Below are 12,724 nucleotides of genomic sequence, written 5' to 3' on the forward strand. Positions count from 1 at the left end.
AGCAAGTGGAGCAAATGCATCCCCATTACTTAATGAGGGGGAACAAAGTTTTTGTTTTACTAATCTACGTTTTGTCTTTTTGAAATTAAGTTATCATACAGTCCCCACAATGAAGTGATTATAATTGAACAAGTAGCAAGAAAATTACACATTATTTGGGACCACCCTTTGGTTCAGTCAGTACCATCTCTCTATAACCATCTTAATCTCACCCCCTCTTGACTTTGGCTGTTTGTTTACTTTCCTCACTTCCGCAGAGCAGATGGGGCTGACAAGGGGCAACGGTGCAGGACATACGCACCAACTACAGCAACAGATGCTCGCCGATTACCCAACACTGACTGATGGCCAACCGTCAGCTTGGTTTGTCAGGGCCTTCGTACTTGAGAGAAGGCAGACATCTCAGCAACTCACACCAAAGCAATATAGATTGAGAAATACTACTACGGGTAAGAGGAAAAATATATATTGTCCCTTTAAAATGACTGTCTAGGTCATATTAGAAGAGACCAATACATGGTTAAATAGCTGAAGGTCTCGTATGTACTTATAACTGTTGAGCATTTCCTGTCTCAAGGAAAAGACAGGCATAGATTTTGGCTATATTCAGACTTTTTCTCCATGGGTGGGAGCAGCCTCTGGGTATTACTTGGGCAAAGTGCAAAATCTGAAATAGAGTGATACAGTTTGTACTTCAAGTGTGATGGAAGACACATTTTGCAAGCTGACATCCTCTTGTTACGTTTATGTCCCAATCCCCTATATTTTCCTTTTCGTTACGTCTTAAAATGTCCTGTCTTTGAATGTGAGGGTCATTTCTGTAGCAAGAGAACAAGATTATTTTTGAATCTGCTGATGTTGGCTCATGTCTGCGAGAATAGATCCTGCACTTGACACCTCTCCACACCAAATGCAGAAAGTCAATTGACAAATGATCTGTGCCAATTATCTGTTTACAAGAATGACTTCAGGAAAAAGCAGCCAAGCCATCATCACCAGTGTGCTGTTTTTTTTTACCTCTCACTGCAGTATCATGGTAAGACTGCTTCATCCAGGGCAGTGTTTCTCACTGTCACATATTAAAGCAACAGGAATAAAGGGGACTGAAATATTGCGTAACAAAGTTAATGAGGTTACACTACCACCTTGGCTTTTATGTTTGTGCCACTCTGCTTTTTATGGTGAGCTTGAGGCTTTTAATTGGCTGTGGTACTCTTTCTCAGGGCCAACTGTCCTGCGCGTCTCGGTGACATTTCAGCCTTACCGTGAATCACTGAGCAGCTAAGTGCATGTCTTCAGGAAAGAGGGAAGAGAGAGAATGTCTCCTCGTTGGAGGGGAACCATTAAAAAGGTATTTTCGAAGAATTATGGCGGCAATTGTGAAAGGCTAAAAGGTGTGCTAATTACTAATGAAGGGTAGGAACAGACTGGGTGCCATTTCAAAAGAACAGGTAATGAATAGCACTCTTTGACCCTCCCGTACCCAATTGCCTTTTTCTGTGGTGTAGAATTTGTCAGTTTAATAACATTACTGTCATTATGTGCATTGGTTATTCTTGTTGTTACATTCAGCTGGCATTTGAGGGAACTGTTAGCTGCACACAGACAACATGGCATGTGGGACATTCATTAAGTCTCCCCAAACTATTCACTGCAATTAGACAAGGGGTTACTGGGGGCGTCAAAAGGAAGTGCAAAATTAAACTTTTGAGGTTTAAGTAATAAAGGGCTCTGATATGCCAATTTGGGTGGACTGATAATTTATTACACAAGATAATTACATTATTTTTCTTTCACCTTGCATGATCCTCATCAATATTCTGCAAAATATCCTTATTTAAACTCTGGTGATCTGATGTGCAGGTGTATGTGAATTCTATTTGTGTGCTTAACATCGCTCTCTGATTTAATGCAGCCTTCACATAGGATTTGAATTTGAAAGAAAAAAGTATCACAAATATCAGATATTTATGATACCTCCTCAGTGCGGATGTGTTTTGTGGCTTTGAATGCAACTGTGACACCTGTGACAGAAATTATTTGTTTTAGTTATTTATCTTAGTTATGTGACTATTAATGTTGTTTAAGGTCCAGTGTGTAGGATTTAGGGCTATATATTGGCAGAAATATAACATTCATAACTATGTTTTTATTAGTGTGTATCACCTGAAACTAAGAAATGTGTTTTCGTTCGGTGCCCCCCCAGAATTTTTTTTTTTTTTTTTTTAAAGATATTTTAGGGCATTTTGCCTTTATTGGACAGGACAGGTAAGCGTGAAAGGGGGACAGAGAGAGGGGGGATGACATGCAGCAAAGGGCCATGGGCTGGACTCGAACCCGGGTCGCTGCGGCGACAGCCTTGTACATGGGGTGCCTGCTCTACCACTAAGCCACCAACCCCCCCCCACCCCCACCCCCGAAACTTTTCATTGGTTTGGCCAGATGGGACCACTGAAAATCTTGAGGTGGCACACCAAAACTGAAAGCCATAATTGAATATCAGGAATTTACTTATGCTGTTACGGTATACAGACCAGTTGAAAACTACATCAGTACGGAGAGTTAAGGAATCACATACTGATATACTCTGTTTTCGTATTTTACGGATAATACTACTAATTATCTGATGTACATAGATGTATACTAGTACAGTTAACATTTTGAATCATTCCTGTATTTATTTGTACATGTCAGATGATTCACTGTCCTTCAAATAGGCTGGTTGTCTTTTTCCCAAAAAGACAAATATACAGCTTCAATTTGAGGAAGTTTGAAAGGAACAAAACATTTACTGGGAACAAGCCATCTCAAGTTTAAGGGAAACTCATGGGTACCCATAGAACCCATTTTCATTCAGATATCTTGAGGTGAGAGTTCATTTAGCCTAACCTTGGAGCATTATTTTGTCTCTTTTCTGACAAGCTACGCTAACATTGAGAAGAATTCTTCAATACTTCCTGTACAGAAATAAGAACTGTTTTCCTTTTGTACATAGAAAAAGAACTGTACATTCTGTATTCTTGTCTGTTTTGGATTATGGGGATGTTATATACGGAAAAGCTGCTGCCTCTACACTGAAATCACTGGATGCTGTCTACCACTCAGGCCTAAGGTTCATTAAAGGTGATCCCATCACTGCCACCTTTACCTAAAGGTCAGCTGGCCACATTTGGCTGTGAGGCAGTAATAGTACTGGTATTTGTTCATTTATAAAGCCTTGATACAGATGCTTTCACCCCATATTTCATCCCCTTTAACTCTGACCTCACATAATCTTGATGTTCACTCACAGAATAGGTTGTTGCTTCACATTCCCTTAATCAGAACTGAACTAGGAAGGTGCCATTCTCTTACAGTGCACCATATACATGGAATAATCTGCAAAAGACCTTAACCTTGGACACTCTGCCATCCTTATGGGTGTTTAAATACCTTATTTCTGATCTCGTTTTAATTGAGTGTAGATGCTTTTACCTATACATCTACACCATGACATGTTTATCATCCTGTATTTCTACTTTTTGCAAGCATTTATCGCTGTTGTTGCTTTGCATGATTTCATTTCTGTTTTAATTGATATGCATTATGGTTCTTTGTTTGCTCATTGATTGTTTTTAATGTCTTTGTTCATGCTCGGTCTCCCTCAATTGATTTCCTGAGTCCTCAATAAAAGTTTGTATGAATGAATGAATGAACATGGTTGGTACCAATGGATGCCTTCGTTGTTTAGTTTCATATGACACAACCTTCATAGCCTCTTAAAGACAGTAATATTAGCCTCAAATTAATTTCATCAGTTGGGTGGCCACCTCAGAATGAGCAGTTTATAAGAGTTAACCACTGAGTTAACCATAGCCCAGACTGGACAAACACTGGCTCTACATAGGGCCATTTGCAATTTCACGTCGGCCACCATAGTTCTCCTACAAGCTTGACACATGAGAGAAGTTTCAGTTGGTTGCAGTCTGCAACCTCACCGCTAGATGCCACTAAATCCAACACACTGGACCTTTAATGCTACATTAGGTGGTTTGAAAAAGGTCTTCATACAAATTAAAAACCCTACATTTGTCGTGTCGCAGGAGCTTCTGTGTAGAATGAATAATCAGAAATAAAGTGTGCAGACAGCGTTGCTATGCAGGAGAAGTCGAGTTTGACTTGTATAACTTTGGGATTTTACCTTGTCCTTACCTTGAATTCAACCATTTTAATATCACTCAGCGGACACTACTAAGGACTGCTAGCCAAGTTGTAAGACATTAAAATGCCTTTCATTTACAAGATGACATCATATTTATATGACAGTTATGGCCTTACTTTTATACGTGGATCTAATAAAGCACTTGACTGTCCAGGTTTATTTTTTGTAATTGTTATTAGTTATTGTCCTTTTTCAACATTCCTGACTGAGTTTTCCTGTGTTGCTGTGGCCTTGGCTACGACCACCAGAAAGCACTTCATGAACTATTGACGGTAACCTTGGTTACATCCTTCATCGCTCCCGATCTGGTTATTACTGTACAACCACCAAGGACAGTCAAGAGCATACTAGAAATCACTGTAGCTCTGGCAAAGCATAGCTATCGGCTATGGTTTATTCTTTCATGTTCATCAGATTAAAACTGCTTTTAGAGAAGAGAGCAAATGGAACACCCCCCTAGGTGCATGTAATGATAATAATGTAATATTTTATTGATCCACTTAGGGAAATTCTCTTTTGCCTCCAGTCTTATGGTCTCTCTGGCCAAAAAAAACCTACCTTCCTTTTTGTCCCTTATTACACACACTACCTAATTTCCCAAAGCACAGGGTAAGGAGATGTGTCACTGCTCTGCTTCCTTTTTAAGCAGTTTTACGTAATGACAAGAGACAAATGGCAGTGGAGAAACGGAAGCAAAGAAGAACTATCTGTTTTTCCCTCGCGCTGAGTCCCTTTATCCCCCACCTCCTCTGGCGTTACTAGGAATTACTTATCCTTCCTGGTGATATTCCTGACAACGCAGCACTAAATTCTGCCTCCCTCACACATTTCCCCTTCTGGTGTGTGTGTGAAAGTGTGTGTGTGGAGGATCTGGGACGCAGGTTTATTTAAGGAAAGGCGTTGGTGGCATTTGTGTCACCTGAGGCCCTTATTGTCCCTGTGAGAGATGGTACCACTAATCACTCTTAGCACTGATACAGTATGCAGATCAGGATGTGTTATAATCTTGGTTTTTGCACTCAAGTTTGGTGTTGTGCCCGTGAGGTTCATACTTTCCCCTATTTATCTGTAGCATTATTGGAGTTGAAGGCATCCTCTTGTAGCTTTTTTTCCTTTCAAAGGTCCTTCATCTGTAAGTTGTCCAAAATGAGTTAACACAATTACCCACATATCAGCCTTTCCTTTAAACTCACCATAGACGTAGAGTGTATATTCAGCACTGCTGGTCCCTAGGTGATTGCCGGCTTCACAGCGGTAGGTGCCATTGTCTGTCTTGTTGAGTGAAGTAAAGGTGAGCTCCCTCCCCTCTACAATCATCCTGTCCAGGTCAGGAAGTTCACCCCCGTCCTTTGTCCACATCACAGGGTCTGGCCTGGTAGGTTAGAGGATGTGAAAGAGAAACAAGGCACACTTCATGTCCCTGTCTGAAGCACTGTATAAAAGGCTGACATCAACTAACACAGAATTTGAGTGACTTACGAGGGGTTTCCTTTGGACACACACTCCAGCTTTAAGTACTGGCCCTCTTGAGGGAAAGCGAGGGAGTGGGTGATCTCTACACGAGGAGCATCTAGGACAGACAGAGTGTGGGTGACAATATTGAATACGTTTAACTTTTCCATGGTTATCTCTGCCAAAAAAAGGTTCATCCCAGTGAGTTTTCCTTGAACAAAATCCTACAGTTTTCAAAATGTAATTATTCAAGATGTCATCATGTGAGTTTTGGATAAAATATTACATAAAAAGAACAGTGATTTATGATATGTCCTTATAATAACATTGTCCCAATTCAAACACAGTGCATGGAGTTATTCATAGGTGATAAATTATTACATTTTCTTTCCCAGCACAGAGGATTCTGAGGCTGTAAAAGCATTCTTAGTTACTTCCTCTTTCATGTGTATTTCTTTATCGGCTTCTGTCTGTATGCGCAGTCCACGTGTGTGAGCGTGTGCGTGTCTTAGTGTGTGCACTCACAGTGGACCTCCAGGACTTCAGTGGCCTGCTGTGGTGTCTGTGTGAGTGCCACATGGTCCACTCTGCAGGTGTAGGCCACTCCATCATCATTTCTGTCCACGTGCAGCTGCAGAGAGCTCCGTACTGTAAATGTCTTCCCACTTGCATTCACCTCTTTGGCACCTTTGGAGAAAGTTGCATACTGTCACAGATGCAGCACATTTATCTTGCAAGGAGTCAGGGCCACACATCAACGTGATGCCCCTGTGTTTAACAGTTTGGTTGAGCCCTGCTTCACAACCAGACTCCATCAGGGTCTTCTATCTATATAGACAAGGACTTTTCATGCCATGCAACAAGCACCTAAATGAAAAATTTCACAAATTCTTCATACTGACATCTCTATAGTGGTGCTTGGGCATTTCAGTGAATCCACACGGACATGAGTATCCTGGTTGACTTAAGAAACCCAGATAAGCTGTTGCATGCATACACCTTGTCCCGGTCATTAAGTGCTGCCAACTACCTGCACAGGAGCGGCAGCCAAAGCGCCTCACTTTTGTCTGTTCGTAATGAAAGAGGCTGTGTATTTTCATCTACTGCTTGTCTGTTTTACATGGTGGTAGCGACAGGCTGACATCGGTTGAAGTGCAGGACAGTGTTAAAGAGTAGCATGGCTTCTCTCAGGAAATCAGAGCAGAGAAGACATTAGCAGTAAAGCTGTCAAATGGTTGCAAATGTACAGTGTTGGTTTCAGATTAGTGTTGTAAACATCAAAGCACCTGCACAAATAGAATGCAGAAATCAGTAACCGGCATAATAATATTTATCATGTATATGGAGATATGAATAACCCGATTCCTCTGCATTACATGTAAAGTAAACATCATATCCTGGATGAAATCAAAACCAGGATAATCCTCAGAACTGGGATACTCATGATAACATATTACATAGGTGTTTTTGGACCAGAGGGACTTTTTCATAGCTCTAAGAAACTAGTTCTAGGAACCTCTTCATATGTTGTGTTTGTACCATAAGAATACAAGAATCAAAGCTAAAGTGATATTGCTATACCACCCGTTGGCTGACTTACAGTACGTCACTTCAGTGTAGCTATTGGCATTGCGAATGCAAACAGACAAAAAAAAGCCCTTGAAGATAAACTCTCTTGTGGGAGCTCCCCATTGGGCAGTTTCACTCAGGGAGTCTACAGAACCATTTGGTCCAAAAACGCCTCATGATTCCTGAAAAAATCCTGCACAGACAAAGGTTTTAGACCAAAAAAATCAATAATCAAGCAAACAAAATTATCAAACGAGAAAAAAGACCCAGCTCACGTCACCAGCTCATCTCCAGTCCTAAAGCACACATCCAACACTTGTCTGAACTGTAACGAAACCCACCTGACTCTCCTCTAGGTCAGGGTGTTTTCGAATGTAATGTGTATATTTTCACTGTAGGCCAGGGGTTCTTAAAGTTTCGATGAGTAATGTGCCATTTAGGGAGCCAGCATTTTGATCGGCTGCCACATAAGAAAAGTGTGAAAATAAAACAAAATCTCTTTTCCATCTTACTGTGACGTTAAGCTGTTGAGTTGTCCACTAAAATCGCTAACTTTTGCTAACAGCACTGATGACAGAATGTAATCCCCGTGATACTTGCTAGGGGCAAGTTGACAATCCTCACCTGACACTTGTTAGGGTGGCGCAGTCTGATGCAGTGTGACGCATAGCTTAGTAGCGTATTAAATGTAACCTATTGGAAGCAAAAGTATTGAAATGGGCCGCAGATAATTAAAATATGCATTGCATGTAATGTTCAGGGGCTGCACAAAACGTTTTGAGGGCCGCCACTGGTGCGAGGGCCGCACTTTGACAAACTACGCTGTAGGCCTTCATAACCACCTGTGGCCTCACCTAACATCTCTGCCTGAGGCTCCTTGGGCCTCAGTGCTCCCACATGACATCTTAATCTCACCAAACACTTTCATGCACTTCACTTCTACCTCTCCCTCCAGTCCTTGTACCTGACATCCATTTCTAGCCTCACTGGGACAAAGCAGGGCCAATCAGACGTTTGGCAATAACTTCAATCAGTCTCGTTGCAAAGTATCATTATGCAAAGTCCTCTCCATCTGTACAACCTGCTCTCAGAGCTACCCCTTCAACACCTGCCTTGTAATAAGAACCAAACAGCTGATCCACCTCTCTATGCCCATCAACACCCCAGTCATTGCCAAGGCATTGGAAAACTCCTCCAACCCAGTTTCCTCAAATTATCTACATGATGTCCTGAAATTTGGCTTGCTCCTTGATCACATCATTATTGCTTCATTTGCCTCCCCAGTGATATCAGCCTTAGATAAGCCAAACGTGTTTGATTAAAGTTTCACGACCAGCCCTCATGACACCAATCTTTGACCACCACATTAGCGTCCTTGAAATCTTATTGGCTCGCAATAAATCATCATGCCTGAAAGCAGTGATGCCTAGTAGGTAAGAGACACAGACTGACCGGGAAGAGACTCAAAATAACCACAAGGAAACACATAACGACTACAAAGAGACACACAAACAGCTACAAAAGAGATGCAACATAGCTGCAAAGAGAAACAAAGAGACTCATAAGGACTACAAAAGGGGGCAAAACAACCACAGAGACATTAAACAACCACTAAGAAACTCAAAATGACTACAAAAGAGACGAAGGAAACACAGACAAAAAATAATTACAAAAAGACTAAAACATCTATGAGGAGACACAAAATGAGCACAAACAGAGAGATGATTACAAAGAGATGCAATATAACAAAAAGAAACTAAACAACTACAAAGCCTGTGTGTCTTGCTCCCATGCACAAAAGTTGGTGGGGCCTTTCGCATGTCTCTGCCCAGGGGCCCAATGTTTCATAACTCGGCATTCGGTAAAGAGGTCATTTGAACAAGAAGGTTACAGAGTTGACTCTTGCACCACTGATTCCCTCCGTCCCCATCAAACTGTCCTTGAGCTTGACACTCTGTACCTGGTCAGGGCGCCCTGTGCACGGTCCAGATGACCAGAGTTTCGACGCCACACAGAATGACAGTCCAGTGCTAGACTGAGATCCTCTCTGCATACCTAAGAACACCTCATTAATTCTTGCTGTTTTACACGTTCCTATTTACCAGCCTGAAAAAATAAAGCTAAAGTAAGAATAACCCTCAGAATTTAGGAAACATCAATGTCCTCAACAGTGATCCTCCACGATTTCATACCTAAATAATTTAGGATCTGTTGCTGTGTTCAGGTACTGTACCAGACAACATTTGAAGATGCCAATTTTTTGATGAAGTCTCAGCCTACGCACATGACATGAATGTTCTCCAAAATTCAGACTGTTAAGTATGCGTTATGTAATACAAATGACCATCCTCCTCCAGACTACACACTTAAGCCAACATTCACAACTCACCACCGCTAAGATCTGCTTTTACTAGCTGTAACTTAATTGCTTATACGCATCCACCTCCAAGCAGGTATTTATAACACATCCTTCTTTTCAGTCACATCTGTTCAACCAGTCTGTTGGGGGTGGTTGGTCTGCTCGCACCATGCCAGCAGCCAGTATTTTAAATCATATCAAACCTGCTCATCCACACTCCTACAAGGTTTTTCTTCATAAGAGAGAGAAAAAAAACTATAATGCTGTGTTCAGCTGTCCAGGCTTATCTCTGCATTCAGGTGTCGCCCTGCTTTGTGAAATCATGTCCCTTTTTCTTTTCTCATCATAGCAAATTCAAGCAAGCATCAGTGTATGTACAGTGTCTCTCTCTCTCTCTCTCTCTCGCTCTCTCTCTCTCTCATGCTGGCCGCCTTTGTTTGTATGTCCTAAAGAGACTGTTTACGCTCCATATCCTTCTCTCCTCTGCGCTCATCTGCTCCACTTTCTAAGCATTCCACCCCACTGTCTCCTCTCCCTCTCGATTCTGCCAATCAACTATTCCGCTCAGTCACTTCCCCCCAACTGAGGCAATGAGCCCGCCTCCCCTAGAGATGAATGACTGACAGGTCTGCAGTGTTAGCAACATCCACCCAGACAACAAGGGAGAGGGGAAAAATGGCTGGGTTTCTTCTCAAAGAAGAAACTGCTGGAGACAAAGGAGAGAAAGAAAGAGTGTAGGAAGGGAGAGGACATCGAGTTCTTAATATCGTGGCATGCTTTAGCAGCTGCAAACATTATCCTATTTCTAGTAGTTATTCCACGTCCTCATAGACTGCTTCGCCCTGCCTCTTTGTCTCTCCATCACTTAAACTTGTCTTTCTCCTCCTCCTACAGATATACTGTTTTCAATGTCACCCTATTGTTTTTGTCTTTTTCCTCTATTCTCTTGTTATTGTATAGAGATGCAAATCCCCTGCTGTCCTGATGCGCAAAGTAAAACCAAGCCAAGCCAGCACATGTCATTGGAAAAGGACTAATAGAAATAATAACTAATGATACACTTGACTTGAATCGATGACTTTTAAAAGCAGCGCCCTCTTTAGCTTCTGTATACTCATAATTGGTTTCCAGCTACTTATCATCATTAGTTTTTTTTCAGACTGTTGTTAGAATTTTGCTTGGCAACTAGCCTCAGTTGAAACTGATGAAGTATCTGCTATGTTTGGTAGTAGCAGCGGAGGCTATTTAAACAGAATCGTCACTGAATGATGATGAAGCCCATCTGATGTCACCTCAACCTATTTGGAGGCAGTCAGACACGATTTGACCTCCACAGATGGTCCATCTCCGGCACAAACTTGGAACATTTAAACTACTAATGGAAACACAAATCAGAATGGCATTGTTTGACTTGGCATAGCCAAAAGTACCAATGGAAAAGTCTTAGATGTATTGTTGAGGTTAGTTTGGGGTTAATGAGAAGCCGGTTGAACTGACTCGCACTCACAGACTATAAAATAATGGACATAGCTACCCTGACATCACCTGTTGGTTTATGGACTCCCTTTTGTGAAGCCGTGGTTTTGGTATTTTGGCCATAGCTATCTTACCCTATCCCTAGAGCCAGTCCAAGACACCAGGGATCAGCACGCCGGGGACCCTGCCCTTGCCTGCTGCCCCGCGCGCAATGCACTTGAACCCTGATTTTAGTCCCTGCGGGTGGTGGACCCACAGGGTGACGGCTCCATGTTACTTATATGGGCTGAGCCCAACTGGCACACATGGCCCAAGGCCCAGCCACCAGACACTTGCTGGTCAGCTCCCCCCAGGTCTGGCTCCTGGTGGCCCCATGCCGTGCGAGATGCTCAAAGTCCGAATATTCCATTTCATCAAGGTCTACTTGAATCGCTCTTGGTCTGGCCCCTCCCCTGGGACCACTTTGCCTTGGGAGACCCTACCAGGGGGCTATTAGCCCTGGACAACACTGCTCAGACACACAGAGAGAGATGGCCTTAGATGGGGTGAGGACCTCAGACATCCGGAGGGAGCTCGGAGTAGAGCCGCTGCTCCTTCGCATCGAAAGGGGTCAGTTGAGGTGGTTTGGGCCTCTGATCAGGATGCCTCCTGGGTGCCTCCTGATGGAGGTGTTCTGGGCACATCCCACTAGTAGGAGGCCCCGGGGCAGACCCAGAACACGCTGGAGGGATTACATATCTCATCTGGCCTGGGAACACTTTGGGATCCCCCATGGAGGAAATGGAAAGCGTTGCTGGGGAGAGGGACGTCTGGGGTGCTTTGCTTGCCATGCTGCCCCCGTGACCTGGCCCTGGATAAGTAGATGAAAATGGATGGATGGATATCTTGGTTTTTTGGAGCCAGACGTGACCAAAGTCAGACAAGAGGGTGGAGCTGTGGAGGAGCGAGGGGTGTATCTGACTCATAGACTGTGGTGATGCCTGCAGACAGCCTGTCACTAAAAGCAACCCTGCCCTTAATTATGCATAATTAAACTAGCTATAGAGACCAAAACCTTTTTTTCGTATCGGGTTGTAAGATGTTAATTTCTGCTGTATTGTCGGGCATTTTAACATAGATGTCTATGGGGACAGACTCTGCTTGGAGCCAGTCTCAAGTAGCCATGCGAGGTACTGCAGTTTTTGGCACTTTCAGGTTAGTTTCATTTTTCATCTCCAGAGGTGTCAGCTTGCTTACACCAAAGAAAGGTTAAAATAAAATCACCGGATTACAAAAAGGTTATAGCACAATTTTACTTATGTCTTTACGTCAATATTTTTGTCCTAGCACAAGTTTGAAAAGGGGATTATAATTTACAATGTTTTCATTTTTTAAAAGAATGCCAATTCAAAATACTTTGTCTGAATAAACTCAGTGAATCATCCTGAAATGTACAGTTTGATTGTGCTCATATGTCATGTTGTACAAGACCAGAATTTAAGTACTCCAATCAATGTGATGGGCACTCAGCGATGCCCCTGTAGCAACTAACCTAATGTTCTGTCTGGAACTTAAAGTCCTCTGTTTATTGTGGTAGGTTGGCTGTAAGTGAAAAAACACAATATGACATCTGAAAGTTAGTTCATAATATTTCTCTTTCAGAGGTTCCTCATTGTAAATGTGAAAAA

At 42.5% G+C, this 12,724-nt stretch overlaps 1 protein-coding gene across 3 annotated transcripts in view; it reads right to left on the reverse strand.

Annotated features, from left to right (window-relative positions):
* The window catches only part of cadm2a (cell adhesion molecule 2a), a 361,176-nt gene that overhangs the window by 25,425 nt on the left and 323,027 nt on the right, over positions 1 to 12,724 (reverse strand). For all 3 annotated transcript variants that reach the window (XM_049592823.1, XM_049592825.1, XM_049592824.1), the window contains 3 exons: positions 6,179 to 6,340; positions 5,681 to 5,771; positions 5,395 to 5,573 (listed from right to left, as the gene is read on the reverse strand). In XM_049592823.1, the coding sequence (XP_049448780.1) occupies positions 5,395 to 5,573; positions 5,681 to 5,771; positions 6,179 to 6,340 (432 nt within the window). The remainder of the gene's footprint in view (positions 1 to 5,394; positions 5,574 to 5,680; positions 5,772 to 6,178; positions 6,341 to 12,724) is intronic.

The sequence above is a fragment of the Epinephelus fuscoguttatus genome, linkage group LG12 (genome assembly GCF_011397635.1).
Source record: "Epinephelus fuscoguttatus linkage group LG12, E.fuscoguttatus.final_Chr_v1".
NCBI lineage: Eukaryota > Metazoa > Chordata > Actinopteri > Perciformes > Serranidae > Epinephelus > Epinephelus fuscoguttatus.